Source organism: Hyla sarda, chromosome 9 (assembly GCF_029499605.1).
Source record: "Hyla sarda isolate aHylSar1 chromosome 9, aHylSar1.hap1, whole genome shotgun sequence".
In the NCBI taxonomy this organism is placed as follows: Eukaryota; Metazoa; Chordata; class Amphibia; order Anura; family Hylidae; genus Hyla; species Hyla sarda.
In genome coordinates this window covers 179,236,470-179,260,789 of record NC_079197.1, presented here as the reverse complement: position 1 = coordinate 179,260,789, position 24,320 = coordinate 179,236,470, and the positions used below count along the sequence as shown (strand labels likewise).

Below are 24,320 nucleotides of genomic sequence, written 5' to 3'. Positions count from 1 at the left end.
TTTAGATACAGCAGCATAGTATTACACATGATAGGCTTAGATACAGCAGCATAGTATTACACATGATAGGCTTAGATACAGCAGCATAGTATTACACATGATAGGTTTAGATACAGCAGCCTAGTATTACACATGATAGGTTTAGATACAGCAGCCTAGTATTACACATGATAGGTTTAGATACAGCAGCATAGTATTACACATGATAGGCTTAGATACAGCAGCATAGTATTACACATGATAGGCTTAGCCATTGCAGCATAGTATTACACATGATAGGCTTAGATACAGCAGCCTAGTATTACACATGATAGGTTTAGATACAGCAGCCTAGTATTACACATGATAGGTTTAGATACAGCAGCCTAGTATTACACAGGATAGGTTTAGATACAGCAGCCTAGTATTACACAGGATAGGCTTAGATACAGCAGCATAGTATTACACATGATAGGCTTAGATACAGCAGCCTAGTATTACACATGATAGGTTTAGATACAGCAGCCTAGTATTACACAGGATAGGTTTAGATACAGCAGCCTAGTATTACACAGGATAGGCTTAGATACAGCAGCATAGTATTACACATGATAGGCTTAGATACAGCAGCCTAGTATTACACATGATAGGTTTAGATACAGCAGCCTAGTATTACACAGGATAGGTTTAGATACAGCAGCATAGTATTACACATGATAGGCTTAGATACAGCATTACACTGCCTCATCTTTTGGCTTTGTACCCTTGCCCATGTGACGTGCTCTTACCCAGTCCATGCCGATGCGTTGACATTGGGGGCATTATTGTCCACACTTTGGTGAGTGGGCTAAAGCACTCCACAGTGTTTGACGTTTTCAGTCCATCTCGCCCTCCGACCACGTAGAGCTTGTTGTCGATCACGGCCACCCCGAACTGCAGGCGCCGACCGTTCATGGTGCTGACCTGTATCCAGCTGTTTGTCCGTAGGTCGTACTTCTCAATCGTCGTGGCCCCTGTAATACATACAAGTCACCGCCATCACTGTGTGAATGAGCAGAGCCGAGTGTGCGGCGACTCCTGATTAGCATCCAGGTCTTGTGTCATGTGAATACATCATTTGTAATCCTGTTGTTACACTTGTGATTAGCGGCTCGTGCCTTTCCTGCTTACTCTGCACGCTCGCTGTGTCTCTGTGGATTTACTGCTTAAGCTGCTCAGACACCGAAGATACCTGCCTGCAGCAAGTTGTCTCGCCTCGCAGTTATCAGCTCCCCGCTGTCATGCAGGCTGGGCCAGATGTGCATGGGAATACTTATAGGAGACTGGGTGTGGCTGATGGGCACCTCTGTTGCCGCTTATCTTTAAAGTGAGAGGTATAAAGGGGCACGACAAATCCAAGGGTGGCTGACCCTGGTCTTGTCAGTATTTTTCCTGTTGTCCTTGCATAGTCTGTTTAGTCAGTGTTTCCCAAACATGGTGCCTCCAGCTGTTGCAAAACTACAACTCCCAGCATGCTGGGAGTTGTAGTTTTTCAACAGCTGGAGAACCCCTGATTGGGAAACACTGCTCTAAGTACTGGTCACCTCTGATCAGAGTCTCCGTGCTGAGACCCCACCTGATCATTAGTTCTAGTCAGGTAATGCTTGTGGCAGCGCACTTCACCCCCCGACTTTGCACTTAATGCAGGAGATGGGTATAAGGCTACAGTCACAACACGTTTTTGCAGTACAGTTCCCGTATCAGGTTTTTGATGAAAAACGGATTCCTCAAAACCGGACTAAACTGTATCAAAATGTGTGTACAAATTTTAACCCATATACGGTTAAAAACCTATACGGTTTGAAAAATGATGGCCGGATGCATCCGTTTTTATTTTATTTTTTTAAGAAAAAAAAGTATATATTTTTAACGTTTCACTTGTTTGATTGAAATGCCTAGAAAAAAAAAGTCAAAAAGCATATGGTGAAAACCGGATGGAACCGTACGCACATACGGTTCTGTACAGTTCCCATTGACTCCCATGTTTAAAAAAAACATATACGGTTTAATACGGTTTTTCACCCGGACCAAGAAACGTGGTAGGATACGGTTTTGAGTACAGGAAAAAAAACTTAAAAGACGTCAAACGGATGCATCGTTTCGCATACGGTTTTCAATACGGTTCAGTACGGTTTTTGCATTGAAAAGGTATACAGGAACTGTGTTGCACAAACGTGGTGTGAATGCAGCCTTATAGACTATAAAGGAGCCCATCTGTCCATCAATCTGGGGAGTGTGTGCTTCACCAAACTATTACTAATAATTGAGACCCCCGATCTTAACTTTTGACATGTCTGTGATGTCTGTGCAACAAGTCAGATGTTAAATTGAATGACAGAAACTTGAAGTTCCCCCTCGCCATTATCATGCACACTCCTCCCCAACATTCCTGCAGTGCCATGTGTTTTATCCCAGCTCAGTTGCTCATGTGACCAGTACACAAACCACCAGAAAGTGGCATGGGTATATCTGTCTCAGGAATTGGTCAGTCCTGGATCAGCTGACTTTTTGTGAATAACATGGTGGCACTTCTAGTCCACCGTACTTCATATACATGTCCTCCAATTATACAATAATGCTGCAATCTCTAGGAGATCAGGTGAGCAGTTATAGTGAGTCCATTCACTGATTACTGCAATGTTATAACACACTCCTGATCACTGCAGAGTTATAACACACTCCTGATTATTGACCGCTGCAGAGTTACAACACGGTTCTGATCACTGCAGAATTATAACACACTCTGAATCACTGATCACTGCAGTGTTATAACACATTCCTGATCACTGATCACTGCAGAGTTATAAACACTTCTGATCACAGATTACTGCAGAATTGCAACGCACTCCTGATCACTGATCGCTGCAGAGTTATAACACACTGCTGATCACTGCATAGTTATAACACTCTCCTTATTACTGATCACTGCAGAGTTTTAACACACTCCTGATCACTGATAACTTCAGAATTATAACACACTCCTGGTCACTGATTACTGCAGAGGTATAACACTCTCCTGATCACACTGTCTGTCACTGTCTGAATATTCTTTATGTAACAGAGTCTGAAATTGCCCTCCTACAGTAAGGGCATGTTCACACAGGTAATTCTCATGAGTAATTTCACCAACTTTATGGTATCAGCTTTAAAAACCCTGTCCCCATTACATTTAGTGATATGGAACCACACAGAAAAGAAGTGATGTCAGCATCTGTTCTACCTTCCTCTGTACTCTACCTGGGGCTTAAAGAGAGATGTAGCATGCTGCACATGGCCTAACAGGGAGAAAACAAGATACAGCTGTGTCTCATGTAACTCTTTGTGGTGAAGTTTTATATCACTATCAGTAACTGCACTTAGCAGCAAATGAAGTGATGGGATTCCACACCCTCTCTTGGCAAAGCCAGGGGCATCATGAAACATTTGGGCAGCAATAGGTTACAATATCAGTGGGGAAATAAGACTCATGCAAAGGAAATATACAAGCAAAGGAAATGTTCTTGACTAACTCTATCTATCCCAACCGTGTTTTCACCAATATCTAGTCACTTGTAGCTATCTTGAGGGGCGTACCTATAGAGGTAGCAGTCACACTGGGGCCCTGGTGCCTAAGGGGGCCCCAATAATTACTAATAGATTGCCGGAGGCAATCCAATAAAGGCCCTGGGGGTCCCAAGTAAAAATACTATATACAGGACTTAAATGTGCGGGTCCAAAATTATACTGGTGAAAAAAGAGAAGGAAAAATCACACATTTAAAAACACTATTTGCTCCTAACTGATATAATTAGGCTTATTGGGCTCAACCAGCTCCATCATTGTTTGTAGTTAGTAGGAGATACAATTGTGTTTTAGCATCTCAGAACTACTGATTGTCAGGGCACATAGCAGTTAAAACCAGAACACTGCCCCCCTCAACGTTTCGCCACCAATGTGGCTTTGTCAAGAGGCAACTGGGCAACTGGGCTTGACTAACTCTATCTATACCAACAGTGTTTTCACCAATATCTAGTCACTTGCAGCTATCTTCAGGGGTGTACCTATAGAGGTAGCAGTCACACTGGGGCCCTGGTGCCTAAGGGGGCCCCAAAACACATCTGATCCATAAGAGACCAGTAGTATATGTGTCATATGGGGCCTCTGGCTATCTTGTATTAGGGTAGGCCAGCTATTGGTTATGGAGCCCCATACCTATTTGTGCATGTACCCTACAAACCCTTTACGCCTATAAGAACAAGTCAGAGAAATACTTTTGGTCAGGAATAAAGGAACTTTGTCCTCCTCAGAAATAAACAGGTACAAGTAAAACTCAAAGGGGAGAAGAAGAGATGGAAGATCAGAAAGATTCTCGCTGCATCAGGATTATCCCAAGATCAAATCAGGAGAACGTTAATTATATTCATCCCGCTCGCCTGCGTCCGTCTGGAGACCCGAAATTAATTCTAAGGCGCCCTCACGCTTGTTATTCTTTGCAAGAACAAGAGATCTGAAAGTTTAACCTAATAGGGTCATTAACATTTATAGACTGTGGGTTCTATTCATTCTTCCCAAGCCGTATAGACTCCAGGCCTTTTTTGGCATTTAAAGGGCTCAAAATTGTTTTTGGACATCAAAGATTTTGTTGTGAGGCCTCGGCTGGTTGCTGGGGAATGGATGGCGGTCTGGTTGGGCTGAGGTGGCGTTTATTAATATAATTCATTGTAACCCGTGAGGACGCCGGCACCGGTGGTGACATCTTATTGATTGTTTTCATCTGTCTGTCACTTTGGATGAAGGTGACACCACTGGGGGGGAAATGAATGAAGCCAGGGATCGATGAGCGCACCGCCAGGAGAGCGTTTACTTCATGGGATGACTTATTCTCTTGTCTTTTATGGACAATTATAGACAATGTGAATATAATCCCTGAGGTCTGCAGGATGACCCTTCCTGCCCTGATCTATACAGAGAGGATCGGGCTCTACCATAGAGAGGGAACAAGGAGTGAAAATAGAAAAGACATTCAAATATCCTAAAGTATAATCTCTACCAGGTGAAGGATCCCAATCATAGTAGATGGTTCTGGGCTCTAAAGTGACTTTCAGACAAAGAGGGGAAAGATTGTTTTTATCTCATGCAACTTTCTCTATCTCTTTCATCCAGCTTCTTTCTTTCTCTCTCTCTCTTTCTTGCAGCTTCTCTCCCATCCAGCTTCTTTCTTTCTCGCCTGCAGCTTCTCTCTTTATCTCTATGATACAGCTTCTCTCTCTCTCGCTCTCTTTCTCTCTGATGTAGTTTTTCTCTCTCTTTCTCTCTGATGCAGTTTTTCTCTCTCACAGGTTCTCTTTCATCCAGCTTCTTTCTCTCTCTCTCTTGCAGCTTCTTTCTCTCTCTCTCTTGCAGCTTCTCTCTCTCTTTCTCTCTCTCGCAGCTTCTCTCTTTTTCTCTATGATACTATGATACAGCTTCTCTCTCACTCCCTTTTGTCTCTCACTCTCTCTTTCTCCCTCACAGCTTCTCTCCCATCCAGCTTCTTTCTCTCTCGCCTGCAGCTTCTTTCTATGATGCATCTTCTCTCTCTCTCTCTGTCTCTCCCTTGCAGTTTTTCTCTCTCTCCTGCAGTTTCTCTCTTTTTCTCTTACAGCCTCTTCTCTCGCCTGCAGCTTCTCTCTCTCTTTCTCTCTCTCTCTCTCTCTCTCTCTCTCTCGCTCTCTCTCTCTCTCTGACACATCTTCTCTCTCTCCCTTGCAGCATTTCCCTCTCTCTCTCTCTCTCTCTCTCTCTCTCTCTCTCTCTCTCTCTCTCTCTCGCTCTCTCTCTCGCTCTCTCTCTCTCTCTCTCTCTCTCTCTCTCTCTCTCGCTCTCTCTCTCTCTCTCTCGCTCTCTCTCTCTCTGACACATCTTCTCTCTCTCCCTTGCAGCATTTCCCTCTCTCCTGCAGTTTCTCTCTTTTTCTTACAGCTTCTTTCTCCCTTGCAGCTTTTCTCTGTGGTACAGCCTCTCTCTATGATGCAGCTTCTCTCTCTCTCTCATGCAGTCTCTCTCTGTGTCTCTCTCTTCTCCATGCTGTGAGAGGGCAGATGAAGCAGCAGGTACCTTAGCTCAGAGCTCACAGCACAGATCTGACATCACATCAGACAGTAGTGTTGATCACGAATATTCGAGATGCAAATTTCGAACACGAATATCGGCACTTTAGCGAATATTTAGAATATAGTGATATATACTCGTAATGACCAATATTCGTATTTTTTTATTATGCAAATATTCACGAATATCGGCACTTCCAGAGCACACTGATCCCTCCCTTCTTTTAGGTGAAAGCTATAATTTAGAATGCGCACTATGCAAATTTCATTACAAATTTTCACATGGAAAAAAAAAAGAACGAAGATAGCGATTATGCGAATTTAGTTAATTTGAATACTGCCCTTGCCACTCATCCCTATCAGACAGCACCGAGACAGAAAGCGCATTTACAGAGACTAGAGGGGAGGGGACAGACTGAACGCCTTCACTTCAATGATTTCTGGAGAAGGGACTGAGAGTTTTTCGAATATGTGATTAATCCTGGAGCCGCTCAGGTTATACACTCACTCTCTGTTGTTTCCTCCCTTTGTACATTGGATCACGTGACTTACACCCTCCATTATAATTGAACGTTCTTCTATTATTACAATTGATACCTTTGGTAGCGTCCATTCCGCCCACTGCATAAAGAGCCCCGACTGTAGACTTGCGAGGCTTTGTCCGAGGACTCTGCATCATGGATCTTCTTTCCGGTAAGAGATGGTACTTCATGGCTTCCATCAGGAATTTCTGACAATCCAGATCATTGGCGAACATCGGGCTGTTCTCTAGATCTGCAAGTAGCTGAACCGAGAGATATAGTCAGAAGCACGAAACGTGTCACTTATTCACCATTGTCTGTCCTCCTGCTACATTCTGTGTTTCCCAACCAGTGTGCCTCCAGCTGTTGCAAAAATACAACTCCAAACATGCCCGGACAGTCTTTGGCTATCCCGGCATGCTGAGGGTTGTAGTTTTGCAACAGCTGGAGACAGGGCTGGTGCAAGGATTTTTGACTCCCTCTCCGAATGCTTATTTTGCTGCCCCTTGACCCCGCCTATTGGCTTTGCCCTTTGATACACCCACCCGTAACCTGTGTGTTCCAACCGAGCCTGCTCCCGAAATGTGATGTGTGCCCAAACATTTTAAAGGTGCCTTCTGCTTAGTTATAAAGTGACAGTGGTGCAGGCAGCTTAAGGGTGGGTTTACACTATGATTTCATTGTACGGCTGCCGGATCCAGCTGGGGGGGAACGAAAACCTGGTGCTCCCGTATCCTAGCCGGACCCGGCCCGTATCTCATTAATTTCAATGAGCTGACCAGAGTCAAACGGTGACTCCGGTCGGTACATTTTTGCCCCGTATCCGGTTTTGTGACTGGACCTAAGAATGCGGCATACCACACTTTAAGTCCGGTCAGAAAAACAGATACGGGGCAAAAATGTACCGACCGGAATCGGCTAGGATACCAGAGTGCACGATTTTTTGCTCCCCCCAGCCAGATCCGGCAGCCGTACAATGAAATCGTGGTGTGAACCCACCCTAACAATATCCCCCAGCTTTTCCAGGCTCCTGAATGGCACAAGTGCTTAGTATTGCAACCAACATGGCAGGCAGTAATTTACAGGTACTATTATAGACGTTGTGAAGTCTACCTGTGCATAAAGTGATACAGCTATAAGCGGAAATGTCATTCAGGAGCATAGCTCGGCGAGAATGTCTGACTTAGCTTCCCTAGGCTCCTGAACGGCATATCTGATTATAGCTGTATCGCACTTCACAACTCGACACTTCGTCCCTACGAGGCTTTGTTCACACTGCGGGATTCCACAATTCTGCTCAAATTCTGGAATTCAAAACACAAAATTCAAAGCCCCATTGACTTCAATGGGATTCCACCACGGAATTTCGCAAAACAGGTCTTTAAATAGGTTTTTGCTAAATGTGTCAGATTTCACGGCCTGACCCTATTGCCCTTATTGTCAACAAATTGCACAGGGCATTGGTGGGCACTATGGCGGCTGTGTACCTGGTGGTCTGTGAGATCTTAGGGTGAACCTGAGTGGCGCAGCACGAAGATAACGTACACATACGGGAGGGGGAGGAGTCAACATAGGAAAAAGTCAGAAAATACAGGCTGCAACAATATTGGCTTTAGGAACGATTGTCATTTAACACCAATTAGCTTTCAGATCTAGCGGGGGTTGCTGGTAAATGTCATGATACATTGTATATTTTTAGCAGCCACCAGTAGGGGGAGCTTAGTAGGAGAGGATTGCAATGGGACTGGCATCTCGCAGGACCTGTTAAAATATTTGCAAGTGATATTAAAGGGGTACTCCGACCCTAGACAGCTTATACCCTAGCCAAAAGGATAGATGATAAGATGTCTGATCGTGGGGGTCGAGCTGCTGGAACCCCCGGTGATCTCCCTGCAGCACCCGGTGTTTATTTAGAATGCCGGCTGCGGCACCGGAGACTCATGACGTCGCGGTCACGGCTCCTCCCATAGGCTTGCATTGACGGAGAGGGCGTGATATCAGCACATCGCTAGTCATCAGGCACGGAGTGAAGTTCCCTCAGTGCACTGTATGACTAAGGTGCCCCAGCAGAGATCGCAGGGGTTCCCAGCGGCGGGACCCCCCGTGATCAGACATCTTATCTCCTATCCTTAGATAGGGGATAAGATGTCTAGGAGTAGAGTACCCCTTTAAAGGGGTACTCAGGTGGAAAATATATTTTTTTAAATCAACTCATGCCAGTAAGTTATACACATTTGTAAATGACTTCTATTTAAAAAAAAATGTATCCTTCCAGTACTTATCAGCTGCTTTATGACCCCAGAGGAAGTTGTGTAGTTCTTTCCAGTCTGACCACAGTGCTCTCTGTTGACACCTCTGTCCATGTCAGGAACTGTCCCGAGTAGGAGCAAATTCCCATAGCAAACCTCTCCTGCGCTGGGCAGTTCCTGATATGAACAGAGGTGTCAGCAGAGAGCACTGCGGTCAGACAGAAAATAATTGAAATTCCTGTGGAGCATACAGCAGCTGATAAATACTGGAAGGATTAAGATTTTTAAATAGAAGTAATTTACAAATCTGTTAAACTTTTTGGCACCAGTTGATTTGGAAAAAAATGTTTTCCACCGGAGTACCCCTTTAAGTATGTTGTTGGTGGTAAAATTGTGCACCCCCCACAGAGGGTCAGACCCCCCTGCTATGTATATGTTCCGGTACAATTGCAGTCAGGGACCGTATTAGTCTGAAGTCACTTTCCCTATTTCAGCTCCCCTGGCGCCCGTAGATGTTACATTGTTTCTCATTACAATAAATTAAGTCACAACATTAATTGTCAGAAGAGACTAAACGCGGCCGAGCATCAATAACCCCAGCGGAGCAAATCCCAGAGACAAATGTAAAGATCAATAATTGTACCAGAGCAATTAACATCCTGACAATCACCGATCCAGCCACGACCTCAGGGGCCTAACCTCCGACCCCTCTAATACCCCCCCGACCCTAAATACTAATTACAGGTGAGGGATGAGGCAAGAGGATTATATCAGCAAAGGACGGATACAGGGATCTAATGTTTACTGGACGAGGATTGTTTGGAACTAGAAGGAAGAAACACAAATCACTTCTAAGGGCGACAGATGAGCGCGCGACGTGTTATATATAGAGGAGCGAAGTGCACACTGGGGATGTGTCATATGTGACCGAAATTAACCTGATACCGAGCAATATCAGAACAGTATTATAGTAGTTATATTCTTGTATATAGGGGGCAGTATTATAGTAGTTATATTCTTGTATATAGGAGCAGTATTATAGTAGTTATATTCTTGTATATAGGAGCAGTATTATAGTAGTTATATTCTTGTATATAGGAGGCAGTATTATAGTAGTTATATTCTTGTATATAGGAGCAGTATTATAGTAGTTATATTCTTGTATATAGGAGCAGTATTATAGTAGTTATATTCTTGTATATAGAAGAAGTATTATAGTAGTTATATTCTTGTATATAGGAGCAGTATTATAGTAGTTATATTCTTGTATATAGGAGGTAGTATTATAGTAGTTATATTCCTGTATATAGGAGCAGTATTATAGTAGTTATATTCTTGTATATAGGATGAATTATAGTAGTTATATTCTTGTATATAGGAGCAGTATTATAGTAGTTATATTCTTGTATATAGGAGTCTGTATTATAGTAGTTATATTCTTGTGTATAGGAGCAGTATTATAGTAGTTATATTCTTGTATATATAGGAGCAGTATTATAGTAGTTATATTCTATTACATAGGAGGCAGTATTATAGTATTTATATTCTTGTATATAGGAGCAGTATTATAGTAGTTTTATTCTTATGTATAGGAGCAGTATTATAGTAGTTATATTCTTGTATATAGGAGCAGTATTATAGTAGTTATATTCTTGTATATAGGAGGCAGTATTATAGTAGTTATATTCTTGTATATAGGAGCAGTATTATAGTAGTTATATTCTTGTATATAGGAGCAGTATTATAGTAGTTATATTCTTGCATATAGGAGCAGTATTATAGTAGTTATATTCTTGTATATAGGAGCAGTATTATAGTAGTTATATTCTTGTATATAGGAGCAGTATTATAGTAGTTATATTCTTGTATATAGGAGCAGTATTATAGTAGTTATATTCTTGTGTATAGGGGCAGTATTATAGTAGTTATATTCTTGTATATAGGAGCAGTATTATAGTAGCTATATTCTTGTATATAGGAGCAGTATTATAGTAGTTATATTCTTGTATATAGGAGCAGTATTATAGTAGTTATATTCTTGTATATAGGAGCAGTATTATAGTAGTTATATTCTTGTATATAGGAGCAGTATTATAGTAGTTATATTCTTGTATATAGGAGACAGTATTATAGTAGTTATATTCTTGTATATAGGGGCAGTATTATAGTAGTTATATTCTTGTATATAGGAGGCAGTATTATAGTAGTTATGTTCTTGTATATAGGAGCAGTATTATAGTAGTTATATTCTTGTATATATAGGAGGCAGTATTATAGTAGTTATATTCTTGTATATAGGAGCAGTATTAAAGTGGTTATATTCTTGTATATAGGAGCAGTATTATAGTAGTTATATTCTTGTATGTATGGAGCGGTATTATTCTAGAACAAATTTTTCTTTTTTTGTCTTTTACATAGAGGGCAATTTATGAAAATGCATAATCCTGGAGGGATCAAGTATTCTTTCTTGTAGGATTTTTTTTTAACCACTTACCTGTGGAGGGAGTAGTGGTAGCCTGATATAGGAGAGGAGCATTCCCAGGTCCCTCTGCCGCATCTGTATGTCATGTTTTACCCACTGCATTAATGCTTGGAAAATGGTCTCCTCGTCTGGGACGTTGATATCATCACTCGACAGCAGTTTGGCGATTTCATTCGCAGGCAGGAGGAGGAATTCCTGATTACGGATGACTTCAATAAAATGTTCCTTGAAATAAAATAAAATATCATAGAGGTTCATAAAATAAAAATGAGATTTAAGTATCGGCACAGCTGGATCACGACTGCTTACAGCTCCCAGTGTGTCAGTATAAATTCTGAGCTTTACTAGACTGAAAAATGAGAGTAGATTTAATTTAAATGGAAAACATCAAATAAAACAATTATCTGAAATGTTTTCATAAAAAAAAATATATGATATATATATATATATATATATATATATATATATATATATATATATATAAATATATACGAGATGACTTTCATATGCGACCAAACTGACAATCAGAAGTAGTTGATTTTTTTTTACTATTTGATTTGGGAACCTGCAGAAACTAAAAATTATATACAGTGGTCCCTCAACATATGATATTAATTAGTTCCAGGAGAACCATCATATGTTGAAATCATCATATGTCGAGTACATATGTCTATGTAAAAATGGTAATTGGTTCTGGGGCCTCGGAACCATTGTATGTTGAATACATATCTCTATGGGAAACTGCTAATTGGTTCTGGGATGACCATTGTATGTGGAGTGTATGGGGAGTGTTTAACAAACCAGGGTGCCTCCAGCTGTTGCACAACTACAACTCCCAGCATGCATGTACAGCCATTGACTGTCTGGGCATGCTGAGAGTTATAGTTTTGCAACAGCTGGAGGCACACTGATAGGGAAACATTGATGTATGGGGTGTATAGTGTGTCTATGTATTGTATGTGATGTGTGACATCGCATACAGTACTGTACAGTTCTTTATATACCTTCAGGGGGGACAGAATGTCCTCCATTACCATCCTGCCGACTACAGCTCTATAGGAAAGGAAGGGGAGGGCAGCCAGCAGCTCATTGGATGCCTGCAGCAAGATGCTGCAGGCTATTGGCTATGGCTGCACTGGGGGGCGGGGCTTACACGGAGATCACAGTGGAAGCCTGTAGTATATTCTGTAGTTATATTCTTGTAGTTATATTCTTGTATTCTGTAGTTATATTCTTGTATATAGGAGCAGTTTTATAGTAGTTATATTCTTGTATATAGGAGCAGTATTATAGTAGTTATATTCTTGTATATAGGAGCAGTATTATAGTAGTTATATTCTTTTATATAGGAGCAGTATTATAGTAGTTATATTCTTGTATATAGGAGCAGTATTATAGTAGTCATATTCTTGTATATAGAAAAAGTATTATAGTAGTTATATTCTTGTATATAGGAGCAGTTTTATAGTAGTTATATTCTTGTATATAGGAGCAGTATTATAGTAGTTATATTCTTGTATATAGGGGGCAGTATTATAGTAGTTATATTCTTGTATATAAGAGCAGTATTATAGTAGTTATATTCTTGTATATAGGAGCAGTATTATAGTAGTTATATTCTTGTATATAGGAGCAGTATTATAGTAGTTATATTATTGTATATAGCAGCAGTATTATAGTAGTTATATTCTTGTATATAGGAGCAGTATTATAGTAGTTATATTCTTTTATATAGGAGCAGTATTATAGTAGTTATATTCTTGTATATAGGAGCAGTATTATAGTAGTTATATTCTTGTATATAGGAGGCAGTATTATAGTAGTTATATTCTTGTATATAGGAGCAGTATTATAGTAGTTATATTCTTTTATATAGGAGCAGTATTATAGTAGTTATATTCTTTTATATAGGAGCAGTATTATAGTAGTTATATTCTTGTATATAGGAGCAGTATTATAGTAGTTATATTCTTGTATATAGGAGGCAGTGTTATAGTAGTTATAGTCTTTTACATAGGGGCAGTATTATAGTAGTTACTTTTTTCAGTTTTATAGTAGTTATATTCTTGTACATATGGTGCAGTATTATAGTTATTTTCTTGTATGTATGGGCAATAAATGTTTAATGTGACTTTTCACTCCCATATTAAAACTATGGCTTAAAGGGGTTATCCAGGAAAAAACTTTTTTTTAAACAGATTTTTTTAAAACAGATTTGTAAATTACTTCTATTAAAAAATCTTAATCATTTCAGTACTTATGAGCTTCTGAAGTTAAGGTTGTTATTTTCTATCTAAGTGCTCTCTGATGACATGTGCCTCGGGAACCGCCCACTTTAGAAGAGGTTTGCTATGGGGATTTGCTTCTAAACTGGGCGGTTCCCAAGACACATGTCATCAGAAAGCACTTAGACAGAAAATAACAACCTTAACTTCAGAAGCTCATAAGTACTGAAAGGATTAAGATTTTTTAATAGAAGTAATTTGCAAATCTGTTTAACTTTCTGGAGCCAGTTGATATATAAAATAGTTTTTTTTTCTGGATAACCCCTTTAAAATGATTTTCAACTTGAAACATGAGTACATGGAGCACATGGTGACACTAGAGATGCGTAGGGATACATATGTACATTACAAGTAAATGTGTCTTAAGTGGGCACTATCATTAAAACTCATTATTGCTATTGGACTCCTTATGGTAAATAAAAAAAATCTTTCTAATGTACTTTGTTTAAAAAAATGAAGTTTTCTATGTCTTATTTGTATGTAAAAAAGCTGCCACTAGGTGTCTCCCTACTTTTCCAGAGCACATTTCCCCCCATCTCTTGCACAGACTTTGGACTCCTGCTGGCCTGGTAGAAGTCCAAAATCAGGAAATGCTGTGGGGGTGTGTGCAGCCTTAGCCAATCATAGCTCATCTCACACTGCACTGCTTTGGGCTGTGTGTAGCAGAGTAAGGGAGGAAGTTCTCCCCTGTATGGCTTCAGATGATGTCACGCCTGCTGGGGAACGCCCCTTCCCAGTCTGTAAATATGACTGAGACTGAGCAGAAAATACAGAGCAATATCAAGGTAGAAAACTAAAAAATAATGAAAACAAAGGCAGAGGGTGGTTTATCATGATGGCGGCAGTGACCTGGGAGGATAATAACAGTTATCAAGATCATGAGAGGTACTCTTTAAATCTATGCAAGGAAGAAGATATTAACTATGTGTGATGCCAAGAACTCCATTTCAAATGGCTCCCGGCACCGGCTACCTTCACTCCCTCCCCCATCTGTTGGATCCTGTGATTGGGTCCCTAGTCCACAACTGGCTTAGAATATTACAGCATTAAAGAGATTTATAAGTGACAGGTGTAACGGTAACTGTTTCAATCTTTTCCTATTATCTAGGTTTTACATGATAAATCCCCCATGTGCTGCCCTATATGCGCCGTACAAGCCTCAGTTAATGTCCCAGCACAGGACACGCAGTATGGATGACGTCTTTGTGATTCTCTGACAGTCGCCTGTGGTTTATCCTCTACTTCACAAACCTGAACATGGAGAAATCCTTTTCACAGCCACTGCCTCTATATTCCCCTAATACCGCTACATTGTCCCTATTCCTGCATCACTTCAGTCACTTTACAGAGTCTTTGTTGTATTCAGAATGATGAATTCTTCTTATTTCGAGCTCAACTGTACAGATCAATGAATGTAGTTTGTGGAATGTAATAATTCCAATGATAAAAAGGAAATGTGATGATAATATTGTGTTGTTCTTATTATACAGCGTTGCTAGTAACTGATGTTCACCTATACAGTATTTTAGTCATCCACACAGGCCCCTGGGAATAAGATAAAGACTACATAGTCTCATATAAAGCTTTATTATTGCACAATGCAAAGTTCTGCATCTTTACAATATTTTATTCATCTATTTAGATCACTCACCAATCTTAAAGAAGCACTCCAGGGTTTTTAATTTTTGACCATATCATGTACACACCATCACTAGTCCTACAGCGCAATCTGTTTTATTCCAGCACAGCTGTATGTGCTTTATTACTGTTACATGTGATCACCAGTATGACCCACAAAAAATCACTTATATCCTTAGTTATACCCCTTCCCTTCACCTCTATTTGTACACTGCTGCTGTTATCGCTACAGGTTCAGGATATATAGTAGTTATACACCTCCCCTCCAGCTCTATCTGTATACTGCTGCTGTTATCGCTACAGGTTCAGGATATATAGTAGTTATACACCTCCCCTCCAGCTCTATCTGTATACTGCTGTTATCGCTACAGGTTCAGGATATATAGTAGTTATACACCTCCCCTCCAGCTCTATCTGTTTACTGCTGCTGTTATCGCTACAGGTTCAGGATATATAGTAGTTATACACCTCCCCTCCAGCTCTATCTGTATACTGCTGCTGTTATCGCTACAGGTTCAGGATATATAGTAGTTATACACCTCCCCTCCAGCTCTATTTGTATACTGCTGCTGTTATCGCTACGGGATCAGAATATATAGTAGTTATACACCTCCCCTCCAGCTCTATATGTATACTGCTGCTGCTATCGCTATGGGATCAGGATATATAGTAGTTATACACCTTCCCTCCAGTTCTATCTGTATACTGCTGCTATCTGTATGGGATAAGGATATATTGTAGTTATACACCTTCCCTCCAGTTCTACCTGTATACTGCTGCTATCTGTATGGGATAAGGATATATTGTAGTTATACACATCCCCTCCAGCTCTATCTATATACTGCTGCTATCTGTATGAGATAAGGATATATTGTAGTTATACACCTCCCCTCCAGCTCTTTCTATATACTGCTGCTATCTGTATGGGATAAGGATATATTGTAGTTATACACCTCCCCTCCAGCTCTATCTATATACTGATGCTATCTGTATGGGATAAGGATATATTGTAGTTATACACCTCCCCTCCAGCTCTATCTGTATACTGCTGCTGCTATCTATGTGTTCAGGATATACAGTAGTTACATTGTACATATCCCCTGAGGCTCTGTTCACACATTGCAATATTTTTTTTTTTTGCTTAGATTTTTCCAATATTGCGGCAAAAATTATGATTTTGGAAAATCCCCGCACAAACCGCTAAAATGCAGTAAAAACTCAAAAACTCAATACATGAACAAAGTACAAAGACTTCAAATATTCATAAAGCACCTTAATTGTGGTTACAGGTTAAATAAGGTTTAAAGGGGTACTCCGGGCCCAAGACATCTTATGCGCAATCTAGCATGCCGCACCCACCTGTGAGCACTGCAGGAAGCGATGGAGGCTTCAAGTTTTATGCCTCCCGACCACGGCCGTCACGCCCCCTCCCATAGACTTGCATTGAGGGGGCGGGGCATGACATCACACGAGGGCGGAGTCGTAACATCACGATACTCCGTCCCTGTGGTCGGGAGGCATAAGACTTGGAGCCTCCATCGCTTCCTGAAGTGCTCACAGGTGGGTGCTGCATGCTAGATTGCAGGGGTCCCCAGTGGCGGGACACCCGCAATCAGACATCTTGAGTACCCCTTTAATGGCATGGCCTTTAATTTTTCTCTGAAAATGCAAATTGAATGAGAAAACATCATAACTGCCCAAAATGTGAACACACTTCAACCTATTAACGATTCTAATGAGTTCATCCGGCTTTACTCCAGCACCAGCAGCCTAATTACCAGGTGCAGTTATCTGACTCCACCCCCTCTCTCTGCAAAGAGCGGGGATTCATGGAAAAGGTAGGCAGAATTAGGAATTCATGTCAGTTATAGAATTACAATGGCTATGACTGAAAATCCCATGCCTGCCACATCAGCTAAAACAAGTGAGCACAAGGTATACACAAGACCCTCTACATTATTCTCTCATAGTAGCCTATGCTGCACTATATAAGCTGAGTGTTTCTTTAAAGGGGTACTCCGCTCCTAGACATCTTAGGGGGTAATATGTATGATCGGGGGGGGGGGGGTCTCCCTGCTACACCCAGCGTTTGTTTAGAGCATCGGATGCAGGGCCGGAGCACTAGTAGCTCATGACGTCATGGCCACGCCCTCTCCCACAACTTGCATTGAGGGGGCGTGGCTGTGGCATCACGAGAGGGGCGTGGCCGTGGCATCACAAGCCTCCGCCCCGCATCGCCAGTCATCTGGCACAGAGCAAAGTTCGCTGCGTGCATCGGAATTCTGGGGTGCAGCAGCTGAGATCGCAGGGGTCCCCAGCAGCGGGACCCCCGGGATAAGATATCTGGAGGTGGAGTACCCCTTTAAGAGCTGACTGCTGTCAGAAAATGGAATCTCCCATGATGTTTTCTACACCGTATTTTTATTATTAGTCAGAAATATTAAGGGATGATATTAAACAGAATCCTGTTCGCGATAAACACGGAATCGCCGCTCTGCGCCTCGTGTAATTTCCTAAATGTCATTGTGGTATTTAACGCTCACAGATCATCCGTCTGACATTTCAGGAAATGGAAACAAAGTTTCTCAGTTTCATATCTAGAAGATGAGAAAGAAGTTTTATGAGGCCTATTTGTTAACTATGGTGTTACATGGGACTGCAGGTGACATCTACTCAATTATCTGTACTCAGAGAGTTATCACAGTGTTATCTGTGGTGTTACATAGGACTGCAGGTCACATCTACTACATTATCTGTACTCAGAGAGTTATCACTGTGTTATCTGTGGTGTTACATAGGACTGCAGGTCACATCTATACATTATCTGTACTCAGAGAGTTATCACTGTGTTATCTGTGGTGTTACATAGGACTGCAGGTCACATCTATACATTATCTGTACTCAGAGAGTTATCACTGTGTTATCTGTGGTGTTACATAGGACTGCAGGTCACATCTATACATTATCTGTACTCAGAGAGTTATCACAGTGTTATCTGTGGTGTTACATAGGACTGCAGGTCACATCTATACATTATCTGTATTCAGAGAGTTATCACTGTTACCTGTGGTGTTACATAGGACTGCAGGTCACATCTACTACATTATCTGTACTCAGAGAGATATCACTGTGTTATCTGTGGTGTTACATAGGACTGCAGGTCACATCTACTACATTATCTGTACTCAGAGAGTTATCACTGTGTTATCTGTGGTGTTACATAGGATTGCAGGTCACATCTATACATTATCTGTACTCAGAGAGTTATCACTGTGTTATCTGTGGTGTTACATAGGACTGCAGGTCACATCTACTACATTATCTGTACTCAGAGAGTTATCACTGTGTTATCTGTGGTGTTACATAGGACTGCCGGTCACATCTATACATTATCTGTACTCAGAGAGTTATCACTGTGTTATCTGTGGTGTTACATAGGACTGCAGGTCACATCTATACATTATCTGTACTCAGAGAGTTATCACTGTGTTATCTGTGGTGTTACATAGGACTGCAGGTCACATCCACTACATTATCTGTACTCAGAGAGTTATCACTGTTATCTGTGGTGTTACATAGGACTGCAGGTCACATCTATACATTATCTGTACTCAGAGAGTTTTCACTGTTATCTGTGGTGTTACATAGGACTGCAGGTCACATCTATACATTATCTGTACTCAGAGAGTTATCACAGTGTTATCTGTGGTGTTACATAGGACTGCAGGTCACATCTACTACATTATCTGTACTCAGAGAGTTATCACTGTGTTATCTGTGGTGTTACATAGGACTGCAGGTCACATCTACTACATTATCTGTACTCAGAGAGTTATCACTGTGTTATCTGTGGTGTTACATAGGACTGCAGGTCACATCTACTACATTGTCTGTACTCAGAGAGTTATCACTGTGTTATCTGTGGTGTTACATAGGACTGCAGGTCACATCTATACATTATCTGTACTCAGAGAGTTATCACAGTGTTATCTGTGGTGTTACATAGGACTGCAGGTCACATCTACTACATTATCTGTACTCAGAGAGTTATCACTGTGTTATCTGTGGTGTTACATAGGACTGCAGGTCACATCTATACATTATCTGTACTCAGAGAGTTATCACTGTGTTATCTGTGGTGTTACATAGGACTGCAGGTCACATCCACTACATTAACTGTACTCAGAGAGTTATCACTGTTATCTGTGGTGTTACATAGGACTGCAGGTCACATCTATACATTATCTGTACTCAGAGAGTTATCACTATGTTATGTATAGTGTTACATAGGACTGCAGGTCACATCTATACATTATCTGTACTCAGAGAGTTATCATTGTGTTATCTGTGGTGTTACATAGGACTGCAGGTCACATCTATACATTATATGTACTCAGAGAGTTATCACTGTTATCTGTGGTGTTACATAGGACTGCAGGTCACATCTACTACATTATCTGTACTCAGAGAGTTATCACTGTGTTATCTGTGGTGTTACATAGGACTGCAGGTCACATCTATACATTATCTGTACTCAGAGAGTTATCACAGTGTTATCTGTGGTGTTACATAGGACTGCAGGTCACATCTACTACATTATCTGTACTCAGAGAGTTATCACTGTGTTATCTGTGGTGTTACATAGGACTGCAGGTCACATCTACTACATTATCTGTACTCAGAGAGTTATCACTGTGTTATCTGTGGTGTTACATAGGACTGCAGGTTACATCTATACATTATCTGTACTCAGAGAGTTATCACTGTGTTATCTGTGGTGTTACATAGGACTGCAGGTCACATCTACTATATTATCTGTACTCAGAGAGTTATCACTGTGTTATCTGTGGTGTTACATAGGACTGCAGGTCACATCTATACATTATCTGTACTCAGAGAGTTATCACTGTGTTATCTGTGGTGTTACATAGGACTGCAGGTCACATCTATACATTATCTGTACTCAGAGAGTTATCACTGTGTTATCTGTGGTGTTACATAGGACTGCAGGTCACATCTATACATTATCTGTACTCAGAGAGTTATCACTGTGTTATCTGTGGTGTTACACAGGACTGCAGGTCACATCTATACATTATCTGTACTCAGAGAGTTATCACTGTTATCTGTGGTGTTACATAGGACTGCAGGTCACATCTACTACATTATCTGTACTCAGAGAGTTATCACTGTGTTATCTGTGGTGTTACATAGGACTGCAGGTCACATCTATAAATTATCTGTACTCAGAGAGTTATCACTGTGTTATCTGTGGTGTTACATAGGACTGCAAGTCACATCTATACATTATCTGCACTCAGAGAGATATCACTGTGTTATCTGTGGTGTTACATAGGACTGCAGGTCACATCTACTACATTATCTGTACTCAGAGAGTTATCACTGTTTTATCTGTGGTGTTACATAGGACTGCAGGTCACATCTACTATATTATCTGTACTCAGAGAGTTATCACTGTGTTATCTGTGGTGTTACATAGGACTGCAGGTCACATCTACTATATTATCTGTACTCAGAGAGTTATCACTGTGTTATCTGTGGTGTTACATAGGACTGCAGGTCACATCTATACATTATCTGTACTCAGAGAGTTATCACTGTGTTATCTGTGGTGTTACATAGGACTGCAGGTCACATCTACTACATCATCTGTACTCAGAGAGTTATCACTGTGTTATCTGTGGTGTTACATAGGACTGCAGGTCACATCTACTGTATTATCTGTACTCAGAGAGATATCACTGTGTTATCTGTGGTGTTACATAGGACTGCAGGTTGATATACCCCTGGTCTCCTTTATACCTATTATTATTGTGACTTTTCTAATATTTGACCGGCGGTTACACCAAAATCCAATGTGAGGAGTGATGCTCTGCACTGGAGGATGCGATGCTCTGCACTGGAGGATGCGATGCTCTGCACTGGAGGATGCGATGCTCTGCACTGGAGGATGCGATGCTCTGCACTGGAGGATGCAATGCTCTGCACTGGAGGATGTGATGCTCTGCACTGGAGGATGCGATGCTCTGCACTGGAGGATGTGATGCTCTGTTGATGCTTCCTGTCTCCCTCTCTGTCTGATAAAAGGGACTATTTATATTCTCTCCCAAAGGATTTGACTTTCTGCTTGAATAATGGGGTCAACATCGAGGACAGGAAGTGGTGGCCATGTTTGCTGTCAGATTAGGTCAGTTTTTCTCGATTAGGGTGCCTCCAGCTGTTGCAAAACTACATCTGCCAGCATGCCGGATAGCCGTCAGCTGTCCGGGCATGCTGAGAGTTGTAGTTTTGCAACAGCTGGAGGCTCCCTGGTTGGGAAACACTAGATTAGAGCATATGGAAAGCAGTGACACGGACACCACATCTCCCAGCATGCTCCTCTGTGGACACCATTATGGGGGAAGATGAGATTCATGACACTTAAAAATTTTCACTTTACACTTTCTGGTCTGTCTAGTTGGGGAAATAACCATAAAGGGGTACTCTACTGGAATTTTTATTTTTTTTATTTTTATTTTTTTTAAATCAACTGGTGCCAGAAAGTTTAACAGATTTGTAAATTACTGCTATATAAAAATCTTAATTCTTCCAGTACTTATCAGCTGCTGTATGCTCCACAGGAAGATCTTTTCTTTTGGAATTTCCTTTCTGTGTGACCACTCTCTGCTGACACCTCTGTCCATTTTAGGAACTCTCCAGAGTAGGAGCAAATCACCATAGTAAACCTCTCCTGCACACAGAGGTGGCAGGAGAGAGCACTGTGGTCAGACTGGAAAGAACTACACAACTTCCTGTGGAGCACACAGCAGCTGATAAGTACTGGAAGCTTTAAGATATTTTAATAGAAGTAATTTATAAATCTGTTTAACTTTCTGGCACCAGTTCCACTGGAGTACCCCTTTAAGGATAGGTTTACATCTAAATAACAAACGGATGTACCAAAACAAGACCAATCTGGCTCATAGTTGCATACGTTTTGGTTTGTGGTATATGTTTGTATCCATTTGCATACATTTTAAACTTTTATGTTTTTAATTTTTTTTCTTTTTGTTAATATGTTAAACTATGTAAAAACTGTAACATAAACAAGTAAAACAAAAAAAAAAACCTATACAACTGTATACCACACACTATGTCACCAATATAATTCCCAGGGGAAAATACTTACCACAGCATACAATCTTATTGTGTTACAGAAAAGTAATGCATGCAGAACATCTCTACCCCACAAAACATTGTACACAAATGTACAGGGGGCAACAATATATCCTATATATCCTAATCACATAGAGATAGCAGCAGTATAGAGCTGGAGAGGAGGGGTATAACTACTATATATACTGATCCCATAGAGATAGCAGCAGTATAGAGCTGGAGGGGAGGTGTATAACTACTATATACAGTAACCCCCCGACCTACAATGGCCCCGACATATGATAAAATCGACATACGATGCTTTTATATGTCGGGGCCATCGCATTAACTGCTATCCGACAGCGCAAAATGCGTAAGCTGCTGTCGGATAGCAGTGTAATGTGCCTCAGCAGGTTCACTTACCTATTCCCGCTGCTCCGGGTCCACTTTGCGATCCTCCGGTGTCTTGCGCATCTTCTCCAGGGGTCCGGGCCTCGCTTTCCGGCATCGTTATTACGTCACTACGCACGCCGCGCCGGCGCAGCAGCGTAATAACGTCACCGGAAAGCGAGGCCCGGACCCTGGAGAAGATGCGCAAGACACCGGAGGATCGCAAAGTGGACCCGGAGCAGCGGGACAGCATCGGGAGCCCCTGGGACAGCATTGGGAGCGGTGAGGACCTGGTGGGGAGCGGCGGGGACAGGTAAGTACAGCTTCCTGTACTTTACATTGCACGGATCCCTCAACATACGATGGATTCGACAAACGATGGGTCGTTTGGAACGAATTACCATCGTATGTTGAGGGATCACTGTATACTGATCCCATAGAGATAGTAGCAACAATATACAGATAGAGCTGGAGGAAGTTGTATAAATACTATATATCCTAATCTCATAGAGAGCAGCAGTATACAGATAGAGCTGGAGGAGAGGTGTATAACTACTATATATCCTGATCCCATAGAGATAGCAGCAGTATACAGACAGAGCTGGAGAGGAGGGGTATAACTACTATATATCCTGATTCCATACAGATAGTAGCAGCAGTATACAGATAGAGCTGGAGGGGAGGTGTATACCTACTTTATATCCTGATCCCATAGAGATAGCAGCAGTATACAGATAGAGCTGGAGGAGAGGTGTATAACTACTATATAGCCAGATCCCATAGAGATAGTAGCAGTATACAGATAGAGCCTCAGGGGAGGGGTATAACTACTATATATATACTGATTCAATACAGATAGCAGCAGTATACAGATAGAGCTGGAGGGGAGGGGTATAACTACTACATATCATGATCCCATACAGATAGCAGCAGCAGTATACAGACAGAGCGGGAGGGGTATACCTACTATACATCCTGATTCCATACAGATAGTAGAAGCAGTATACAGATAGAGCTGGAGGGGTATACCTACTATATATACTGATCCCATAGAGATAGCAGCAGTATACAGACAGAGCTGGAGAGGAGGGGTATAACTACTATATATCCTGATTCCATACAGATAGTAGCAGCAGTATACAGATAGAGCTGGAGGGGAGGTGTATAACTACTTTATATCCTGATCCCATAGAGATAGCAGCAGTATACAGATAGAGCTGGAGGAGAGGTGTATAACTACTATATAGCCAGATCCCATAGAGATAGTAGCAGTATACAGATAGAGCTGGAGGGGAGGGGTATAACTACTATAATTATACTGATTCAATACAGATAGCAGCAGTATACAGATAGAGCTGGAGGGGAGGGGTATAACTACTACATATCATGATCCCATACAGATAGCAGCAGCAGTATACAGATAGAGCGGGAGGGGAGGGGAGGGGTATACCTACTATACATCCTGATTCCATACAGATAGTAGAAGCAGTATACAGATAGAGCTGGAGGGGAGG

General features: G+C 41.3%; 1 protein-coding gene across 1 annotated transcript in view; it reads right to left on the bottom strand.

Moving 5' to 3' along the window:
• Window positions 1-24,320, bottom strand: part of KLHL4 (kelch like family member 4) — a 154,398-nt gene that overhangs the window by 24,529 nt on the left and 105,549 nt on the right. The window contains exons 5-7 of the mRNA XM_056538471.1: window positions 11,351-11,563; window positions 6,684-6,870; window positions 768-992 (exon numbers count right to left, since the gene is read on the bottom strand). Coding sequence (XP_056394446.1) covers window positions 768-992; window positions 6,684-6,870; window positions 11,351-11,563 — 625 coding nt within the window. The remainder of the gene's footprint in view (window positions 1-767; window positions 993-6,683; window positions 6,871-11,350; window positions 11,564-24,320) is intronic.